General features: G+C 31.3%; 1 protein-coding gene across 1 annotated transcript; it reads right to left on the bottom strand.

Moving 5' to 3' along the window:
- Positions 1-1,642: 1,642 nt before the first annotated feature.
- On the bottom strand, positions 1,643-23,950 carry LOC136976363 (proteasome subunit beta type-2-like). Its single transcript, XM_067271615.1, has 5 exons — positions 23,756-23,950; positions 12,919-13,041; positions 11,240-11,310; positions 9,829-9,988; positions 1,643-1,883 (listed from the first exon to the last, which is right to left on the bottom strand). The coding sequence occupies exons 1-5, from the start codon at positions 23,844-23,846 to the stop codon at positions 1,741-1,743; spliced, it is 588 nt and encodes a 195-aa protein (XP_067127716.1). The 5' UTR covers positions 23,847-23,950; the 3' UTR covers positions 1,643-1,740.
- Between the last annotated feature and the right edge of the window lie 25 nt (positions 23,951-23,975).

The raw sequence follows: 23,975 nt of genomic DNA, 5'->3' as shown, positions 1-23,975 counted from the left end.
ATAAATGAATCAACTTCTTTTCTCACTGTCTTTGTGTTTTGTAGGAACATTTGGGAAGGAGAAGAATCTCCCTCCTCAACTTTACCAAGAAGAGGACCAATTTGCCATTTATCGTACAAGTGAATATTTGCCGAAATTTCCGATGGTAAGAACTCTTTCGTTTCATTTTTAACACATCTTATTCTCGTATCGTAATTTACTGATTTTCTGTTTTCAGACATGCCGAAGATGTTCTTCGAACACACAGACACACACAGACACGCACGGACATAACATCACTGTACACGAAGATATACACCGTTTAACCTTTACTCGAATCCTCGCACTCACGCACTTACACGTCATGCGCCTCGTTTTGCGTAATTCCACACAATGAAACAACCCGAACACTCGCTTCCCACAAATCCAACCCCTGGGTCCTCGTCCCGGGAAGTGGAAACGCCAATTTTAAAGATTAAAACACTTTAAATTGGCGGCCGAAGGGGCTCTGGTAATCATAACTTGCATGGATTAAATGGAATTAACACATTCGCATCAATAATCGCTTTGTGATGAATTTTTCTGTTAAAATCTCTGTAAATTTATTATAGTAAGAAATTATCTGCGCACAAATCTCGCTCGTATTTCAATATTGCTAACTCTTACTTAACATCATTAATTAAAGATCTTCGTGCTCATCGTATATTTCTTCACACTTGCAATATGGCAGCTGAGATATTATCGAGAACTGTCTTAATCTTATTCATTTCTGGTTTCTTAAGATCCACAATGTGGGCTACCGGACTGTATGGAACGGTACTTGACACATCGGTACAGACCGCCGGCCCCGGGTTCTTCAACAGCCCGAAATCGATCTCAGAGCTGTAGACTGAAGTCTTAATCGTTCAAACATCCGGCCGTCACCTTGTTTTCTAGGTGTTGAAAGTAGCGACACTTCCATATAAAGTTTCTTATTGTACACTAGACACTTGCACATAAATTGTTTTTAGTTGGTCGGCAATGTCACATAATATATTATTTCGGTGAGAAATTGATATTCGATGTACACCATTTCGTTCACGACGCGTTTTAGGAACTTAAGTATGACATATGAGGAAGACGTTCTATATATTTACATTATAATAATATATTATTAAGATATATATGTCATTCTTAAATATATTAATAAATAAATCGAGTCCTCCTGAAAAAAAAAAAAAAAAAGAGTTTGCACCACACTGTGCGGAGTGAATTCATTTTTTCGGGAGGGGGTGACGACTTATCAGAGTGTGGGATAGCAAAAGTATGTCGACTTATCCAATGGTGACGAGTTAAAAAAACTCCGGTTTACTCGACACCGTTTAACATTAATGCCTATGTAAGTTGCCCGGGACCACAGAAACTGACTACTTAACCGATGGTGTCGACTTATGCGGACTCGACTGTATGTATATATATATATATATGAATACATGTATGAGAATTATTAAAATCTGATTGTTATGTTCCCCCATTTATGTCAAATAGAATAACAAGATACAAATTTGTTATCAATGAACAATTTGGCATACCAGGTAGACCAAGATTTCTTATCATAAGATCAATTTAAAATTTCAAATAATTTTACATGTTAAGGAAAATATTAATTTAATATCTTAAACAATTTATATTATAAAAGTTTAATGTAAACAAATATACATTAATTGAAACTGATCACTATTAATTTTTTAAATGAATAATCATGTTAACGACAGAGCGGTATTATACAGTAATATCAGAGAGATGATGAATACCATTTTTATCAATCTTATTTACATGAAAACTTGAAAGAGAAACTATAAATCTGTCTTTAATCTCTTCAACGCATTTTTTTAGTAATGCCATACCTTCCTCTTCTGTCATATCTATAAATATAATTACAAATTTATTATATGTATGATATAAACTGAAAATCCAGATTATGAAAATGAATTTATTCTGAAAGTTGTGAGATGACAAAATGAATAATGAATATAATATAAATTAAAGAAAATATATTTGAGCAGCCTGTCAAGTCAGAAAGCTGAATTATTGACTTTGTAAAGAAATTCGATGATTCGGTTTCGTCGTATAAAAAGCATTACTGTTTTAAATCAGTGTTTCTCAAACTTTTTGGACCGCGACCCCCCTTCTGCACTTAAAAATTTCAAAGGATCCCCAAAGAATGAGTATGTGTCGAAAAACATCCCGGAGGGAGGGGGTTAGGCTCGTATTTAAATATTTATATTCTTTTTATTATTTATATGTGCAATTTATTTAAGTAGAAATTATTTTATATAGTTTTTATTTCTATTATTTCTAAACATGAATCCATAGTAAATTTATAAAATATTTGAAAAAAATTGATCTAGAATCAATTTTTCAGCGACCCCCCTAATATTTTTCACGACCCTCTTGGGGTCGCGACCCCCACTTTGAGAATCACTGTTTTAAATAATAGTAGGGATCTTGCAACCTGTAGTTTTTTTCACTTTTTTGCAAAAGGTGGTGTAATTTAGCAACAACATTTATTTGAAAATTTGCAAAAGGGTGATGGAAAATTTCACACTTGTTAGACAAACGTGATAGTTTCCTGTACGATAATGTGTTTTTGTACATTTCAGAATTACTTCAAAAATGCTTTAATATTATCTACAGGTAGAAGGCATAAGTGTAGCAAACTGAGATGGCTGTATGATAATTTTAAGTGAAATAAGATTTAGTATAAGATTTATTAGATAGGCTTGCTTGAAGGGAATTATGTAGTCAATGGTCTGGCCTTTTGTCCCAGTCAGAGCCCCCTTGTTAATACATTACCATAACACGGGGAAAGAATGAAATGTACTGTGCAGTATTTATCCAATCCACTTCTAGTTAATATGTTATGTACCCATCAAATGCTACTTTTTATCAAATTGACCCAACTGTCATAATATAGTGGACCATGACAATATAGTTTGTTTGTTTAGTTATGACAATGCAACACTTGGGCGATCTGCCTAGGGAAGATGCCTTCCAGGAGGTCTTTTTAAGAGAAACTGGCATTACAGATGTGGAGAAAAACTGGAAAACGGTGGCTAGACCATCTGAGCAAGACGCAAACCCACGACCGAACTGCCAGTTCGGTTGTGGGTTTGCATTGTTAATAAATGTTAGACCCAGTGTTCCAGGAAGATTGCTTGGCCACTGGTGGGCCCCATGACAATATAGATTCTTCTACCATTTGAGTCCTGGATAAGGAACAGTACCAAAAATTCTATAACCTTGAAAAAGGTTTCTTTGCTGTCTTTTCTGAATAATAGCAACCTTGGTCGCTATTATTCAGAATAATCATTTAAGAATGAGATTAAGCTCTTTTAAGAAACCAAATATTCATTTGGTTTCTTAAATGAGATAAGACTAATTCTAAATAAAAAATGGTGATGCTGAATGATATAGCACCATCTGGTCAACAATTCCACTTTGAATATTATGTTGTTAATATAACTATAACAAATAGTCATAAATAATAAATATTACAATGTATTATGAAGTACTGGCATCTGTTGAGAAAGACAGACAAACAAACACTTAGTTATTATATTAATAATAATAATATTATTATTATTAGATATTAATCTAACTAAGTGTTTGTTTGTCTGTCTTTATAATAATATAAAGCACATGGTGCAATAATAATCTGAAAATATCTAATAATAATAATAATATTATTATTATTAGATATTTTCTCGAATAATATCAATAGGAACCACATCTCCAATAATTTTAAGATGTAGATATTTTACTTTTCTCTCATTAGATTGGCAACATTGCTGCAAAACGATATCTTGACGTCGAGCTAGTAATGAATTTGAACTGCTGTGCACGTTCTGTTCACAAAGCTGATTTATACAATAGACAAGTTTATGAAATGGAAATCAGACTCTAAAATCACTCCTGGTAGCAGCAATAACCACAAGCTAACTTTCCTGCTTCTGAAAGTGTTTCTGGCTCGGCAGAAAGTGAAAGTGCCGATGACCAGAAAAAGTTCAAAACAGAATCATCACAGATTATTTTGCCATCTGTTTTATTGATAAGTAACTGGCAACAACAATACAAATGGATGTAGGCTGTTACTTCAACAAATGCAGCAGTCATTAAAATGAAGTGCAACTGGTAATTAAAACTGGGGAAATAAACTTGCTGACAGATCCTAATGGTAAGTATTTAATTTAAACTAGACATGTGGTCATCTTATACTAAGCATGGTGCATATGGTGCATTTAATAGACATTAGGCATATGTCTATTAAATAATACATTTGTATCATTTCTTTACTTTAATAGGTCGCTTGTTACTATGGTTGATAATTTAAAAAAGCAAGGATGATCTCATTGCATGTTCAGCACACAGCATGTTAATTACTCCTCTGGACCATTCCTTCTTTTTGTCAGAAGAAGCTGTCCAAGAAATGCATGCAGATACCATATCTTCAGGCAAAGGAACATGTGACTGCTAACAAGTTTTCCACCTTGAAAGAATTTTGAACTGATCTTGGTGTTAGTGACATATGACATGCTTTGAAATCATCAAATGAACATTACAGAAGCATAAGAGACATGGAACAAGCAATTTCTTCACTTATTACTGAATCACTATTGTCAGAAGTTACAGCTTGTAAATGGTACTCTATATGCATTGATGAAAGTACAGATTCTAGTGTAAAGAGGTATGATTGTTTATGTGAGATATGTTTTGGCTGGTAAAGTTTACAGTGATTTTCTCAAACTTTAAGAACTGCCTGGCTGTGCTGCTAAAGATATGATGCTTTGCTTGGTACATTGCATGACTAAGACCTTCTTTCGGACAAACTCTCAGGCATTGCAACCGATGGTGCAAGTGTCATAGTGGCAGAAACAGTGGTGTTGCAACTCTGTTGAAGAAGATTGCACAAAATATTGTTTCCATACATTGTATAGCCCACCGTATTGCATTGACCAGTGGCCAGGCAGGTGACTATGTTTTGGAGCTAGTGAAATACCAAGATGTATTAAACAATATCCAATATAACTTCTTAAGCCTTTTAAATTTCCGGTACTCAATACGAACATAAACAACCAATTAACTAACGTTTTCGATCGCCTCCGCGATCTTCGTCAGGTTTTCTTCCGACGGTTTTGAAATAGAATGCAAATAGAATTCTTTCAAACTTCAAATGATCGAACCTCTCCCACGTGCAATAATTGCAAATGATCCAACATGCATTTAATCTCCAATGAAACAATCATAAAAATGACTCTGTCCATCCATACAGGAATACTACACTACTCTGAGATGCTACCATTGCAGGTGCACTTTGGAGACATACCGCCACGCATATGTTAAAACGTTGCCATCCTTGAAATTGATACATTTCCCCGATTTTGACGCCTTGTAAATCTCAAGGGTCTCCAAGGCCCTGATGCGGTCCGTGTCGAATGATGTTTTAATGAGGCTGGTTTTATCAAAATCTGCCTTTATATCGGGGTCGGTGGCGTACGTCGACAGGGCAGTGGTGTGTCTTTTTTTGGCAACGTCATACTTGTGTTCCGAGATCCTTCTTTGAACGGACCTCTTGGTAGATCCGATGTATATTAGGTCCCTTTGGGACCTGTGATCTCTTAACGGGATACTATATACCCCTGGTGCTCTTAGAAACAAATGTATTAAACAAAATATTCCAGTACTTGTATCAATCACCAAAAATAACAAAGCTGTTAAGATGTTTTGAACATTACTAAAAAAATTAATTTGAGTTTTCAAAACAAGCTGGCTAAGCTTAAATAGATGTGTTCAAGCTATATTAAAGACATGGTCAACATTAGTATCTGTTCTTCTTGAGGATAAATCAGCAGTATGCCAAGGACTGCTAAAAAGTGTAGGCTGTTACAACTTTATTGTAATTTCAGCTTATTTGACTGACGTTCTTTATGTGTTACAACACATTTGCCCAGTGTTTTCAAAAAAAGCACAAACTTTGAAACTTTTGACATTCTAGTAACATGTAAAATTGACTACCTGAAATCACTGCAAAATATAAATGGCCCCACATGTAAAGAGTTCTTAGACAAAGTTCCTGGAGAGGCATCAACCACAGGAGAGATTGAATTTGAAGGGAACATTACAAAGAATAATATGAAAGAGCATCAGGTATTAAAGAGAGTATGTCAAACTGTTTTGCATTATCTTGTAACAAATTTGCAACAAAGATTTTCTGATTTTGGAAAGCTGCAATTGTTTACAGTCTTGATACCCAGAAACATCCCAGTTTTTCTGACTTTGGAGATAAAGAAATATTACAACTTCATACTTTGCTGCAGCCACAGCTATATGTAGAGAAGACCGAGTTGCTTGTGGAATGGGGCCTGTTTAAAAGAATATTTATCAACAGGTGCATGGATCTCTGTCTCTCAGGAGTCCACCAATTAATGATCACAAATGACTTAGTTTTTGTTGACTGTGAGTATGGTTTTAGTGAAATGGGTTAATATTACCTATGGTATCAAAGATGGAGACGGGGAAATTTTTTTCCCTAGCGACTCGTCGGCGATGGGGAAATTTCTCCCCTCTCTACTTTCAAGATGGCCGCGTTTCCGGTAATCTCGAATCAGATTCTCGAGTGATAATCTCTACTGGGGGCGTACCTGTACTATCTGTCGCATTATGCAAATTAATACTAATTTTTCGACGAGAGGAAAGTTTCGATGTGCGGTACGTCTATCGAAAACCGAAAATTTATTCGTAAGAGAAGTCTTTTTTTTTTTGTGATTTAGGTTTGTATATTTCGAGATAATTCGCATTTTGTGTGATAATATTATTAACGATAGCTTTGTTATTTAATTTGTAGTTTTTGTTTTTTTTTAACTCAAGATATGAGTGATATAGATATTAATTCCGAAGAATTTTGGGCGGGATGTTCTTCCCAGACTTTTTTCCAATTGTTGGAACACGATTATACTGAACTTGGACTTGACTCGCGAATAGACAGAGGGTTTAAATTAGCTGTCAAATTGGGGTTACAGCACACTGTAGACATTTGTTCGAAATGTTCCAAACCGTGCAAAGTAGTATATCGCAACGACAGAAAATCGTGTGCGATGAGATGCCACAAATGTTGGAACTTCAGCTCTGCCTTCGACGGTACGTTTAAAGGTAAATGTGGAAACTTACCGTGGAATTCGATTTTGTCGTTTATATGGCATCACCTTGCGCTCGATTGCTCTACAAATATTTCTGCTAATGCCGCCGGAATATCTAACAAAGCTGCAGTCGATTGGTCGAACCATATCAGATTTGTAATGCTAGTAGCACTACATAATATTCTATCGTTCAAAATAGGAGGACCAAATAAAACTGTCGAAATAGACGAGACCGTTATTTGTAAAAGAAAATACGAAAAAGGTAGAAAGCTTAAAAGCACAAAATGGGTCGTCGGAGGCATTTGCCGAGAAGATAAAAGCTGTTTCGTTTGCCAAGTAAACGACAGGTCGGAAAATACTCTCAATTGGATTATATCGAAGTTTATTAATTTGGGTACTACTGTATTGACTGACGAATGGAAAGGCTACTACAATATCGACAAATTGGAAGGAATCAAAATATCACACAGGATGGTTAATCACTCTGAAAATTTTGTTGATCCAAAAACGGGAGTCCACACCCAAAATATCGAAAGACTGTGGGGATATTTGAAAAATAAAAAAAAACCTTCCAAAACACGATACAGAAGACCTTTCCGATTCTTACATGTACGCATTTATGTATAGAAAATACCTGAATTGGCCTTCAAAAAAACTAGGAGATTGTTTTTTTACCTTCGTTCGACATTTACGGAATATATATCCCGGACGTGGAAAGGAACCAATATGGAAGGAACCTGCGACAGTCCCAGCAGCCCCTATAGAGAGGTTTCATGTCGACATCACGAGTGACGTCATGAGCATGCGCAATTGTCCAGCGCCATCTTTGTGACTGTTTGTGACTTGTTTACGTTTTGTGTGTGTTCACGTGCGTTTTAACTGGAGTTCTTGTGTTGTTTTTTTCGTCGCGAATATCACTATGGTGATTTGTTGTGTAATTGGGTGTAATGCTAGTTCACTCAAGAACAAAGGAACATCATTTTTTAAAATTCCCGGCATTATTTGTCATCAAGGATCTCAAACTGAGGAGCTTTCACGACGAAGGCAAACTGCATGGCTCTCGAGAATTAACCGGAAAAATTTCGTTACGAATAAAGTGAATATCAATACAAGAGTTTGTCAGAAACATTTCATTTCAATATTTACGTTAATAAACACTAAGTTATATTTTAAAACCTAAAAGAGTTTACTGATTTGCTTATATTAATTTAGTTAGGTATAATGCATTTATAAACGAATAACTAACGTAATTTCAGGCTTTAGCTAGTGCAAACTTATAAACATTACACGTTAAAACGAAAAGCAAGTAGACTTATTATATGCTAGTTTCAACTAGAAAATAAAGGTACTGAACAATTTGAATTAAAAAATTTCCACGGCTGTTTTTAATTAGACTTTTACTTTCAGACAAAAATTCTTACTTAAGAAATACGTAAAAACACGAGTTTAAACAAACAAAAGAAAACATATCTTTCCAAGCAATATTACTTCGCTGTTATTAATTACTTTTACTTTTATATCAGGAGAAACCCAGCCACTTGTTAAATAGTTATGGGCCTCTAAAGATTTATAAGCTTTCATTTGTGACAGGGTGTAGAAATTTGTTGTAAAAACCAAATAGTTTATAATGTCACCAAATTCTACTTTCGGCCACAACTCTTGATATACGACGAAGTCTGATAAACTGGCTTCGTATGGATCGCCTTGACATAACGAAATTTTCTCTTCGTACAGAGCTGCATCTCGTCCTGTTAGACTGCTAGAATAGCTTGCAAGAAAAGAATCTTTTTTAACTTAATCCATGATAATAGAACTGCAGTATTTTTGTACGTTTAAACTAAAAAAAGACGTCGAATAACAGACTACGTGCAAGCTAAGCGAGCGAAAACTACCACAAAAATGGCGAATGGGCGGAGCAAACGTGTGTTTTATCACGTGACATGCGACCTTGAAACCTCTCTATAGCGGAAAAACGTTCGGAAAAAAAGGAATGCGGGGGGGGGGCAACTAAGAAGATTGCAGAGAAAAGTACTACCAAAAAGAAACAGAAAAGAATATATATATGTTTAAAATAGTTTAAAATATCTTTTAACATCTAGTTAAGTATAATTTATTGTCGTCGTCGATGGTCGCCATCTTGTTTGCACGTTAGCTTGCGTGCAGACAAGACGGCGACCAGAAACGCGGCCATCTCGAACGTAGGAAAAAAAATTTCCCCGTCGGCGTCTAGTATCTAGGGGGAAAAATTTCCCCGTCGCCATCTTCGATACCACGGGTAACATTAACCGTGAAATGAATCTCATTAAAACCTCAATATGCAATAGATTAGATCTAATAAATGTTAGCAATTTGATGAATATATCAATCAATGGTCCACTTCAAAGAAAATTTGATTTCAAAGCTGCCTTTACTGTATGGTGCCAGAAAAAACAGATGTTTTCAATTGTGACCTTGGTATGACTATGAGTGAATTATGGAATTTCTAATTTTGTACTGGCTGATATCAAAATGAAATTACAATTTTTGTTACGTTGAAATCTTTTCACATTAGTGTTTTTCTATAAAATTTTAAATTTTGCTAGTTTTCAAGACAACGTTAGCAAAAAAACTACAGATTTAAAAAAGCTAGCAAGATCTTCTCTTTTCTTACTTTAATTTGATAAGCCATTTTTACCTGATCTGTAATAGCGATCCAGAATACTCAGATTAAAAAAAGATCCATATCCATGAGCTCCGTAAGGTAATTTTACCATAGCTGCAAGAAAATCTATATAATAGAGATCTGGTCCAGTGCTATCAAATCCTGCCAGCAGAAGATTTACACGATATGGAGACTGCAAAAATAAATATGAAAGTTACAAAAATTAAAAAGTCCTGGATAAAATATATTTATAATATCTATATAATCTACAGTGTCTGATATATTCTAATAATTTTACAGTATCTAATATAAATCTTTATTTTACAATTATCCAATGTCACGAGAACTTTTAAACAATTTGCATAAGTATAAGTGGAGAAGAACCTAAAAGAAAGATCAGCTGCACTAGGGTCAATTATGTTCTGATGACTGTAAATGAACACTTAAAAGACTTTAAAATTTTTTTTTGTATTTAATCTTCAATATTGTAAATAAAAGTTTTTTATTACTTCTGAATTAATATATAATTTATCATTTATATTATATTGTATAAGCTTTTGATTATATTATATGTAAATATATTAAATGCAGTAAGAACAAAAAATATTTTGAAATTTGACAATTTTAATATAGCTAATATAAAAAAAAAATGCTACTTAAAATCCTTAAAAAATATTTTAAAATTTATTCATGTACTACAAAAATTCACTTAATTTGAGTTTATTTTCACAAATTTAACCTGTGATCAGATGCAGTTGTGGCAGTTTTCCACATTTATTAGTTTTTTGCAGAAATTTTTTATTACCAAATTGAGGTACTTAGCTACGATTCATGATATTCTTGTGTTACTTGCCATTTTTCTATGTAAAAATTTTGATAAAAAATCCTTTTTCTGCTTATTATAGGTCCTCAAAAACTGCTGTGGAAAATCACATTATGCATGCAATCATGTAAAATTTTTCCTTATTGTCACAACTGCTACAAGAGGAAATGTAATGTCATGGGTGTTTGTCAGGTAAATGTGACATATACAGTCTGCCCTTGCTACAATTTTGAATGCTTGTCTCTCTCCCAGATTGATATGACCTCCCACTATTTGAATGTTTTCACAGGTTTATTTCATGCCTAAATAATGCACAAAAATCATATATTGGTCCTTTTGAGAAACACTTCAGCCCTCTTGTTATTTATTTGTTTCACATTAGCATATGCTATTGCTAAGTTTGAAGCCCTGTTACGGATATTGTTCTGTAAGCAAAAAATATCTCAAACTAAACAATGTATAGTATGATGTCAAAATTTTGTACGTGCTGAGAAGACACTTTCCAAGCATCAAATTCAAGGAACAGTAATTGTGTGCAATGTAATTACTTGTGAAAAATCAGCAGAAAATTACTGCCTTATGCATGTGATCACAGCTTACAAATCTTCTTAAATAACTTACTCTACTTCGAAGGAAATCAGCCAAGTATCTTCTAGTAAAGTTAGCAGCAGCTGAAGGTGATAATTCATAACCTACAATAAAAAAATTATTAATCTAAAATCATTACATAAAAAATAGTGTCATGTTTTATCTGTATCTATAATATAAATTGTTTATCTTAACTATTAATATAACACATTATCCAATACTCATCCTTAATACATCATTCTGGTACTACTACACATTTTGTACACTTTTGCTCTCCCTCAAAACAAATCTATTTTGATGCTGAACAATTAAATATTTTGAAATTTTAATTAGTTGACCACTAAAATTTCACTAAATTAATTTAAATTTAATAAAGAATCCTATAGTGGTTGATCTGTAAAGCATGATTTACAATCATTTATATGCCAATGAAGATGAATATGTTGCTCAAAAACTAAAACAGGCTTCAATTTATATGCAAGTGCTTCCACACAAATATGTCTGGAATTTCTTTTATATATTGGTCACACAAACAATTTACAAAAATATTTAATATGGAATCTGGCAAATTTTCATTTTTTGACATAAAAATAAGATTTAAATTATATTTTAGAGTAAAATTATGTTTAAAAAGTTTCAACACTTATTTATAGCAAAATAAAGTAAATATAAAGAATTAAATCATCAATACAGGTAACCCCTGTATAACACGGCACTTCTATAGCACGGATTCACTCTAACACGGTTCAGGAATTAGGTAAAACCCTCGTACAACATGAAATGTATTAAAAACTGTTACCAGTTGATGATTCTCATGCTGAGATCATCGTATGGGATGAATAATCTCTGGTAAAATATTTACTTAAATACGTATTTTACTCACAAAAAATCTACATATAAAGCTGAAAAACTGGATTCTATCACTATGCCAAAAATGGCCACTAGGGGCGCCCCTAGCAATTATTTAAATTAACAATATAAATTATTTTATATATATTTTATATTTTTACAGTATAATATTTAGTATATTATTATTTTTACTTGTAATTTTGTATGCCCGATGCCTGCATCGGCCTTTTGTGAATCATAGATCCGATTTAAAGAAGGATTTAACAGCATGTTTTTTTAATTTTTGGAACCTAACCCCTTTTTGCAGTAGTTCTTTGTTTCGCATAACACGGCAATTTTTTGGAACATAACTCCCGTGTTATACGGGGGTTACCTGTATTTACAATTATTTCACTATTATGGTGGACTTTTATAGCTAGCAATTCTTTTTGCAAATGTAAATTGTTATTTTTATATCAAAAATATAAGAATTAACATCAGTTTCATATTAAATGTCTTCAAAAATTTCTTCTGCAATCAATAATTATGAGAAAATTTCAGGATATGTTAGCACAGACACCAATAAATATAATCAAATAATCTAGTCCAACTCTTACTGATCATCCATTCTATAATCTATTTGATTGAAAATCGTTCAGACAATAATTTGAAATCACTTAAGAATAACTTCATTTCTTGTTATCTGATTATATTTGAAGTCTATTGATATATTTTGTATAAATTAAAATTCTATAGCAAAAGATAACACTTAAGATTTACAAATGTTTCTGTAGATGCCATTTTATAATATTAAATACAGGCTCAAATAATTCACATAGAGACTACACTTAATATATTATTAAAACATCCATCACATTTCTTACCATTTCTAAGTTTATACAATTGAATATTCTTTGCAATAAATTCAGCAAACTGAACTGTATCACCTGGTTCCCCACTTACAGCCATTAATAAGTGATCACTCAAAGGATATTGTTTATTGTCATCTGAAAAAGGTTAAAATAAAATAAAAATTTAGTAATTATATATTTTACAAAGAAATCTTATCAAAAGTATTAATGAAATAAAACATATTAATATAAATATAATAAAAAAATAAATATTACAACATATTTCTATCTTTACATGAAAGAGACCAATGATTGCTTCTTAAGATAATCAAACTTATTCATCAAAAAACATTTTTGGCTCTTCTTGCCTGTTTAATGAAGATTTGATAAGACTGCTTATGGTTTCTGTTGGTATGCTATGTTACTTGCTATTGTGTTTATAACTATAAATTTCTCATTCCTATCTTTAGCCAGAGTCGATAGATATACTGGTCCTTGCGCTAGAATCTTAAGTACAATTAATGCCTCATGTTGCTGTTAGCTGGCATGAGAGTCCCTGTTAGGTGAGAAGAAGTTTGTTTATCTATTTGGTTAGTAGGTACTTTCCCATTTGCAAGCATTTTTGTGACTTTTTTTATACTGTTCTGTCAAAAAACTCTTATTTTTAATTACATTTTTAAATTTTATATCATGTATAAAGAAAGAAAAAGTGTATTTGGTTTATAAAAAAAAATTGGATGAGGATGTAGATAAATCAAAAATATAACTATTTTCAATTTAATTTATCCAGGTTTTAAATAGAGATCTGTTTAAAACTCTTAAAACTAATATGTCAAATACTATAATAGAGATATCACATGCTACTGGTAACATAAAAATGACACTTCTATCATCAGATTACAGTCTTGTCATTTTAATGTTCAGTAGCATTGTGATAAGTCTCTGTTATCTCTACTATAGTATTTGAGATATTAGTTTCAACAATTTTCAAGACAAGATGCTCTTTTATAATGTTTAAAACTGTTATATTGCTACGTATTGTGAATGAAAGTTTTGTACATAATGTTCTTGTATAATATATCTGTTTAATAAATAGATAATGGTAAACTAAGTAAGTGAATTTGCATTTTACTGTTTTATTACATATGTATGACAATATAATTAGGAAAACCGTAGGAAAATCCTCTGATACATTTAAATAGCCATAGAAATTTATCCAGATAAAGACAAACTATTTTTTAAATAATTTACAAACATTATATAATTTGTGCTATACAATTTTACTTTATTTAATGTAGTGAGAAATAGTATTTGGAATGAAATAGTTTTGTATTTTTGACATGAGAAATCACATTTCTTATGACACTCACATTGGCTCTACTAATAATTTATATATTCTGCACTATCAAAAGTAGAATATGAATGAAGTTTTATTGATGGCCTACTAAAGTTGTCCTTTATTTATATAGGTTTAAAATATCACTAACATGTCTTTCTTTTAGCCTCCATGTCATCACTAATCACTATCACTGTCAATATCTAATATTGTCTGAATTCTTGCCATCCTACATTTACCTATTTTATTTGTCAACCTGTAATCATCTCTAAGTTATTAGGTGTCTGTAAATATGTTGAATTCGTTGTCTAAATAGTTGGATTTCCTCTTTTTCCTCTAACAGCCTATATTTGAAACCAAGAACTACATGTACTGTACTAACTTTTAATCCTCTTCTCTAACTTATTCCTAACTTTTTTTGTCTCAACTTTAATCTCTCTCTATCATTAATAAACACAATATAAACTGTGAATAACATATATCATAACTCTTTTCTCACTGCAAACTACAATAATTTTCCTAATATTAAAAAATAAAAAGAAATATGGGCTTAACCTTGATAAACTCCAAAGCCACCCTAAATCCTAAATCTATTTTTTTTAACACTTTAAATCTATCCTATCTTAACACATAGTTTAACATTTATATACATTTAATTATGGAAATGTATAGAAATGTTAAACCATGTGAATCAGGAAGAAAAGAGAATGATGAGACTTATATACATAAGTCTCATCATTCTCTTTTCTTCCTGATTCAGAGAGCTCTCAAGAATCCCAAAGACATCCCATATTAATAATGTATATACCGGCTTAACTATAAATTATTTGACTAAGTTTTCTTCCCCTTAATAAAAACTCCCAAAAATATTTAAAAATGAACACAAATTGTAAACAAAAAACAAACAGTCTACTCAATTTAAAGTCTAAAATCATGAAAGCGACAGTTAATAGAAATATAAATATTAATGACATTTATGAATAAATAATGTTCAAAACTGGATTAAAATAGTATTTATAAGCAATCCTTTGGAAAAGACAAAAGAAATATTTAAGTTAAAAACTAGAAAATTTCTTATATTAAAAGAATTTTGAATGTTTATAGCTGACTCTCCCTATGCTCCAGCCAAACTTAGGACTCAAAGTGGGAAAATATTTATTAAACCAGAATAGTATCATTACAGCTATTGGCAGTGCAAGGACCAGTATATCTATCGACTCTGCTTTAACTAAAGAGGAATGTGAGATTGCTCTATTTATCAAAGCTCTATATATTCACAAACAATTTGTAAGCTGTTGTATCAAATTATTTCCAATATACAAGATATTTAGTATAAAAGCATTTATTGCTAATGATTTTCAGAATACTTTGGTTAATAGCTCTTTTATATAAACAAATAATCGACACACATTGGAGAAATATACAAATAATCCTTCATTAAGACATCGCTCATGGTTCCTGTTGGATTAGAAGTTTGCTAGTTCAAATTTCGTTCCAAAAACGGCTGGTCTTCGTTATAACGGATCGTTACAAAGAACATAGCTTGAGGATGGACCCAGGGAAGCATCCGAAAATCGTTTGCATACGCAATTTGATCTTACCCCACGCCAGTTAAAGGTTTTAATGAAGGATTATTTAGCTCTTTTATATACGTGCGATATTCGGGGCTCTGGTCGACCCCATCACACATTGGTGATGACCATTATTAATCTGAATGATCGGTAAGACCTCTCAGAATTGAACAAGTTAATGATTAAAAGATGTATTTAGAAATAAATCATCCTCTATATACAATTATAATGGAACTAAATCAAAATGAAAACGAAATATCTAATTACAATTCTTCCTTTTAAATGGGGAACTGAAACTAATACCTTGCTAACTAAATTGTTATATGGTGAGAGAGTGTTTACATAATTATATTACATAGATGACTTGCAGTCTTCCATGTGAGAGGTGAGCTGATGTCTTGAGGAGAGTACACTGAACTATATGACAGGATACCATAAGGTCAAGAAGCTGAGCTAAGTTGAACTAAACTTAAGTTGAAATGAGTTAGTTACTAGTTAGCAGACATTTAGAGATGACTTTTTATAAGAAATATCCTCCAAAATAAGTTCTCCACGCATATAATGTTATATGGACTATGCTCTTTCTATAATATTTAAGAGGTAAACATACATAGTAGATTCGAAAATAAATCAAACTTTTGCCAAAGTTTTATTATACAATATATGCAATATGTTATTTATAGTTTCATGCTACAACCTCTTGCAAGTATTTTTTTATCAAAAAGAATTAATTAATAAACAATGTATGTATCGGCTAAAGATATTTTATACATTTATATGTATATTTTAATAGTTTAATGAAATAATTAGGATGATAGGAGCATTATCATATGCATGATAATCAAAAACTTTGTCTTAAAATTGCAACCTTTAGCTGAAGTAGGATAACTATTTTATGGCATATGAAAAATCCAAAACGTTGGATCTAACAGTTGTTGAAGGGAGTGCCTGTTTTACATTGAAGAGTATGATGTAGAATGACACTGAATCAATGACTGCATGGTTGCAGACCAAACCTTCGTCTACAATATGAACTTAGTTCAATGCTATATCCTATCAGTTTATCATGAAATCAACTAGTTCATGCTTAGTCATAAATCATACTACTTGCAAGATGGCTTCTGTTGCTGATTGGAATATGTATCCTTCAACTTCACTTTAATTAACAAATAAAAAGTTTTTGAGTCAAGATCAAGAGCAAAAAAGATTGAAATAATACGGTTAGATCGTTCTTGGTATTTATTAACCAGGAAGCTGAATCTTGAAGCCGCAGTGAAAAAAGCCCATAGACACCTTTCATCTTTTCATTTCCATAACTCTTTCCACTCCTATAATTGTTTTAACAAGTAGTATAAACAATGGCAGAAATGGAAGAAGCTTACTTTGATGGTGTCTTCTGTAAATATTTGTACTACAGTAGAGCGTTGAAAATTGGAATCAATTGGGGACTGAGGTTGTTCCAATTAGTCATTTGTTCCGATTTCCGACTTTGTACGAAAAAATATATTAACCTGTCCGATGTTCAAATTTTTCTCCGTTGCGTGTCGCTTCATGTTGAATTTTCGTCGATTTTAAGCCTAACGAAAATTTTTATAATAATAATCGAGGCTATCGTATCGTTAAAAATTATTTCTTTATTTTGTACAAACAAAATAAATATATTGAAGAATATAAAAAACATGAAAATTATACTTTAGAAGTAAATCTAGTATCAAAAATGTTTGATTCAGCACGACACAGTCCAACTGAAAATCGTTCCAATTTCCGACCATTTCGATTACCGACGTTCTGATTAACGACGCTCTACTGTATTAACATAATAAAAGTTCACTCTATTTTTGACTCTACCATATATTTATCTACTCAACTGTTTTGCTTTACATATACATTTTAGGATTTCAACATTAATTTATTAGATTAAAAAAATAATTAGGTATCCCCATGTAACACAGTAATTACATTCTGAAAACGCGTCGTTTTATGCGAATCCATGATATACGAAACAAAAGACTAATGCAAAATATAGGGTTAAATTTCAGAAGTTAGCAAAAGTGTACACTTCTTTTTCATTACTAAGAGAAATGTGTTTATTGAAGCAATTGACAATTTATTTCCAACCAATAATTAATTAACGATCACAAAGCATCGTATTATGCATTAATATTAGTTTTAGTTAAACAAGGGAGCTTTCTTTTTAATGAAGTATTTTCGTCATCTCAGCTTTTTTGCTGATCGTGACCAGAAATATCAAGCAACATTTTCATATTTTTTTATTTTCATCATAAAATTTTTTTATGGATGACAAAATAAAAATATGTTATTAATCAAAAATTTGTTCTAGCGGGTCGCATTTGTTTAGTTGAGTATCAAGTGACTTTTTCCAGAATTCATGTTCAAATACCAAATTGTTCGAGTGATCATTCATAGGTAAGTGAACCCACAATTAAAAAAAAGTTTAAATACTTCATTATTTAAACACCTAAAAATGTTTAAATAAATTTTACAAAATGCAAAGATTAATCTATAAAAAAAAACAGAGGGACATTCTTAAGAACTAAAGTCTGAAAGTAATGACAGCCTGGTTGAAAGGAAAGTTAATGCAATTTTTTTCTTCCTTGTTCTATTGATTATTATTAAAGTAAACCCAACAAAAAGCACAAAATAATTTGAAAATTTCAATATTTTTAAACCTGTGGGCAAATTTGAAATGACACACATGCTTACTTGAATATATAAAAAAAAACAAAAACAAAAATAATCGAATAACAAGGTTTACACTTAAAAACTGTTAATTTTGTATGAAGCATTTCCAAAACCATGTTAGCGAGAAAGTGAAGTTGTGTTGTAGGGAGAAATCCCCAATTTTCAAACTGTGTTAGAGTGAAACCATGCTGTATGAGGAATACCTATACTTCTACTCAAATACTGTAGATCAGGGGTCCCCAACCTTTTTGTACCTAAGAGCACATTCTAGAATACCGGCTGGACGACGGGCACCATTTATTTTTTCAAGGTGAATTTATATTTGGACATAGTTAACAGCGCCGGATTAAGCCTCTAGCGGGCCCTAGACAAAATTTAAATTGGGGCCCCATTTAAATAAGTTTCTTCTACACAAATCTTATATAATGTGACATTAGCATGGGTGACACCCGGTGCGGATATCGTGGTGTCACCCAGGAATATTTCTAGATGGTGCGAGAGATATCGTGGCGGAGATTACTTCTGACACACGGATGGCTGTTGACAGTTTTTTTTTTTTTTTATTTAGTTAACGACTGCTGAAATTTCTAGGTCACTCCAAGTTACGGGCCCTACACGTTTCCCTACTTTGATTTTATGGTATTCAGAACGGACCGATTTACTTCATTTCAGGTATGGGAAATTGAATTGGTGCAGATTTGGCGGAGGGGAAAAAGAGATCGGTCGCATTTCGCTTTGTGCTTTCATCTGTGTTGGACGCCATTTCTACTTTTGAATGATTAATCATTCAAAGTGAAAAAACTTTTACATAGCATTTTATCGAAAACCGAAATATTTTTATTTTTATCGTGGTCACACAGTGGCGGGCACGCGTAAAACGATTGGCGGGCGCCATGGTGCCCGCGGGCATAGGGTTGGGGACCACTGCTGTAGATATTCACAATGTTTGCAATCTAATTAAAATGCTACAATATACTTTAAATTACCTTTCATCATTCTTCACGTCCCAACTCTCATCTCGTATTCACGCAGGCTCCAATTATACGAGACGAGAGTCAGGACGCAAAGAATGATGAAAGATATCCTCGAGGGATGAACCGATGACTTTTAGAAAATACTTTAAATTTTTGTAAACAATCAAAACAAAACAACTTTCATTTCATAGTTGTGAATCTTTTCTAAATTCCTTATTATCAATTACAAACATCCATATTATATAATTATGATTACGAAAAAAATGGCCTGTTAAGTAAAGTTCTCTGTTCTGTTAGTGTGTAGGCATTATTTTTATTGTAAAATTGGAAAACAGGAAATACAGCATAAAATATATTATATTTTGTTAAATTATAAATTTAAATATAACTTTTATTTATATCTTATTTTAAGTATCATTTTGTAGTTCGAATTATAGTTCTTGCACACACTGCTATAAATTAAGGCAACCAAAATATTGCAAGTTAAAATTATCTTCAATTCATACAATACAAGCAAATTTACTTTAAATGAGCATAAAAATAGATTTATTTTAAATGTTCAACATTATTGAGTTAACACTATTCAGTAAAGCTGCATTCGTCATAAAAATAACCACTTATACCTTTAAATGAGATGCAAATTTTACTTTTTCTAATGTTTTTGGTCATATTAAAGGCCCGGATCCTCAGGATAAAAACCAATTGCAATTTAAAAATAAGAACGAAAGCTGTCCTCTGAAACAATTTGTGTTTTGAAATTTTAATGCTTTAGAATCCCAACAGTTTACTGCATTTGTCAGACTTCTACAGAGTAAGTCCAACATGTGTTTCGTTTTTATTTTTAAATTGCAATTGGTTTTTATCCTGAGGAAGAGCATTTAAAACGACTGAAAACATTAGAAAAAGTAAAATTTGCACTGTATTTAAACGTACAAGTGGTTGTTTTTGTAGTTTTTTGAATTAACAAATAAAAATTTATAAATTATATAATTACGTTATTCAGAAAAGATATGACTACATTTTTCATGTTCACAAATTCTGTAAACATTTGTGAACATGAAAAAATATAAATTTATATTTTCAAACAAATTCTAATCTGATAATGTTAAATGTTTTCATTAAAAAACAGAAAATAAAAGCTCTTAGAAATCCTATACAACATAACATTAAAACGAAAAAAAAAAACAAATGGAAGAACAATGAGATGAAAAGAATATATATATAAGGCCAAGAACTTTCAAACTAACATTTACAAGTGGAATTTCATTGTCATGGAGACCATCATAGCAGATTAAAAAAGTAAATAAATAATAATGTTTCCATGGTAATAATGGAATGTTATATTAATAATTACATTTATATAAATGTAAGTTATTAATATAACACGCATTTCACTGTTACCATAAAAACTTTCCTCTTATAATCTGATATATCAATCTTCATTACAAAAACTTATTTTCATTAACATCCCTAACGATGAATGTTACAAGCATTTGGACATTGTTTTTTGGTAGATTTTCATCTCCATTAAAACAGTTTTTATTTCTGTGCAAGCACAGTTATCTGGTTAAAAGAACAGTTTAATACGATGAAACAAAAACCACTCAAATCATAATAGTTTATTAAATAAAAAATTCATTGATGAAATTAATGAATTTCAATTATATACTTCTTACCTGTTTCATTTAATAAAACAAATTTGTATAAAACTTTCACAAGGAGAAAAATAGTAAACTGATATTTTATATAATAAGAATGTAAATTATATTTTGATATTTAGTTCTTTAATATTAAATTAATTTTTCTCTTTGCATTTTAGAAAGTTTTAAAATGAATCATAAAAATCATTATTAATATATTTTACATGTATACAATGATACTATTTATCTTGCAGATGTTCAGATCTTTAACATTGCTACATAATTTAACAAATAAATTAAATAATTTGTAAGAAAGAACGTCAGTATGTTAGTAATTATTATTATTTTTTTTAAATGCAATGATATTGCAAGAATTCTGCATATATGATGAATAATTTTAATTTTCTAATAAGTTCCTGGTTAAAAAATCAAAATTATGATATTCGATATTGGCTCAGTTCCTTCAAAAAGAAACAGAATTGATTTATCAAAATTATAAATCTTAATTTTAAACTACTCATGTAGTAATTCTTACATGTAAACTAAAGAATAGTTTTCTCGCTTCATTTATTAATTTATGTTGATCAGTTTCAAGATCTACAAAGATTATTTAAATAATTTTAAATGTCATTACAATGCTTTTAACTGTAAATAAAGAAAAGTATTCATTAAATTTGATATCCTGGTTACTTTAAGCTGTTAAAAAGTCTTGATAAATAAATTTATTATATTATATAATATATTAAAATGTCTTAGTTATATACTACTAATGCAGTCAATTTAATCAAAATTTAATATACGAGCACAAAATGAATCATTATATAAACTAATGGCTATTAAGAATAAACGGTATAATCTATTGCTTTTTGCCCTTACATATGGGCTTATCACACTGGTGTGATAAGCTCACATGTATATGTGTCTATTTGATCTAGACTAAGTGTAAAAGGCTATTAAGATCTTAAGATGCTTTGAAATCCTTTAAAAGTTAGGTTTTCTACAATAACTAGTACTTTATTATGTTGAAGACAAGCTATACTTATAAAATCAAGCCATATAAGTTATCAGTAACAGCTTGATTGTAATGTGAATTTGAGGTAAACAAATTTTTGCCACCCCTTCTTCAAGAATGATTGGAAATAGAGAAAATTTCTAGAATGTACTCTTGTATTTTAAAGCTATTTATAAACAGTTCATACATTTACAGAACTTCACTATATTCAGATTATTATTATTATTATTATTATTTATTCATTCTCTCTTTTAAATATTTCGGTGGCATCTCTCATTTTGCTTCTAGAGGCAGTCACCTCATTGCCTCACCCATCAAACCAACCCTTGAAAGTTACATAGATATTTTAACAAAATGTACTTCTCTATTATTGAAAACATAATATCTTATACTGGCTCATTCAAATTTAAATTTTACGTGTGCATTCCAATTTAAATCAAACTCTCCGAACCCAAATCGGGTAAATTCTGAAAATGTTTGCAAACTTTTACACGTTTTGGTGGAAGTTAGAGGTTTAGTGGTCTATAGCTACTTTACTTTCTGATTAGTCAATATGTATTAAATTTTCAATAAATCTAAATTCTCTCCAAAACAAAATTCTATATCAAATTTAATATGCAATAGGCATGCAAGCATCTGCTAATGATATGCAATGCAAACCGTTCATACATAATTAAGAATTAAACAGATTGCTTATTTAAAAAAGTCAAAAATTATTCAATCCAAAATATTTTTGGTCATTCTCGGATTTATCAAACAGACTGTTCACACTCGTACGCCGCGGTTGGCTTCATCAACAAAGTACAGTAATACCTCGGTGTTTGTCTACTTCACTTATTGTCAGTTTCAATTTTTTCCATGAAAAATCTGTCAGTTTTTGTCAGCATGCCCACTTGATCTCACTGCTAATTTTGTGAAAACAAAGGGTGACCCACGAGTTTTCCTGCTCAGAGTGATGTTGTTTCTTGTGTGAGCATTACCTCGCACGTCTAGCCAAACAATTCCATTGCTTTCCTTTCCTTTTAGCTCCATCGTGGAGAAATGCCATGTTAAATGTTCATTTATTCTTTACATTAGTCTTTTATATTAATTTCTTACTGATTTTAGTATTAAACGCTATATGTAATCTCTATAAAATGTGTTTTGATATATACTTTGGAGTGTCTAGAACAAATTAATCGGATTTACATTAATTCATATGGATTAATTGCCTTGGTTTTCATCAGTTTCAGATTTCGCTGATAGTTTTCGGACAGATTATCGATGAAAACCGAGGTATCGCTATTTTATTTAACTCTTGATTTGAACACGGCACAGATTTGTACCCCCAAACTTTGTTAATTTTCAATGTTTATGTATGTATTGATATAATGTAGTTATACCCAAAAATACTGTACTTATGCAGTGTAATCCAATGTTAATGGTAGGCCCTACTCATTGGTATCCTTCTTTCCTGAAAAAAATACTTTTATAACTTGAAAACATGGTAAAACATTAAATAATAATCAATTGACCATTGTAAATTATAAAAAGATAATTTCTCTTATTTTTATAAAGTGCAAATCACTTCAGTAAGTTATATTTTCAAAATGTTTGTCACATAAACAGTGACCACAACTTAATATTTTACTAACCTTTTTTCATCATAATTATGTTCTGTGTAACCATTTTATCAGATGCTAACAACACAAAATCATCGAATGTAATTCCTATAAGGCATTCCATTATTAAAATAATTTAAACCTGGAAAATTTCGTCTGGATCGTCTAAACACAGAAGTAACGTGACTTGCAGAAAAGACTACGCCAAATACGGCCTACAGATGTCGCTAACAGAAACGAACGATTTTCGTTA

This window comes from Centruroides vittatus, unplaced genomic scaffold (assembly GCF_030686945.1).
Source record: "Centruroides vittatus isolate TY-2023 unplaced genomic scaffold, ASM3068694v2 contig_1110, whole genome shotgun sequence".
In the NCBI taxonomy this organism is placed as follows: Eukaryota; Metazoa; Arthropoda; class Arachnida; order Scorpiones; family Buthidae; genus Centruroides; species Centruroides vittatus.
This window is presented reverse-complemented; position numbering and strand designations above follow the sequence as displayed.

What these genes read in the sequence shown, in the direction of transcription:
- LOC136976363 (XM_067271615.1), bottom strand. Translation starts at nt 23,846, where the DNA reads ATGGAATGCCTTATAGGAATTACATTCGATGATTTTGTGTTGTTAGCA. An exon ending in ATTGTATAAACTTAGAAATG is followed by an intron (nt 11,311 to 12,918) that starts GTAAGAAATGTG and finishes TTTTTATTGTAG; the next exon opens with GTTATGAATTATCACCTTCA. An exon ending in CTGATTTCCTTCGAAGTAGA is followed by an intron (nt 9,989 to 11,239) that starts GTAAGTTATTTA and finishes TTATTTTTGCAG; the next exon opens with TCTCCATATCGTGTAAATCT.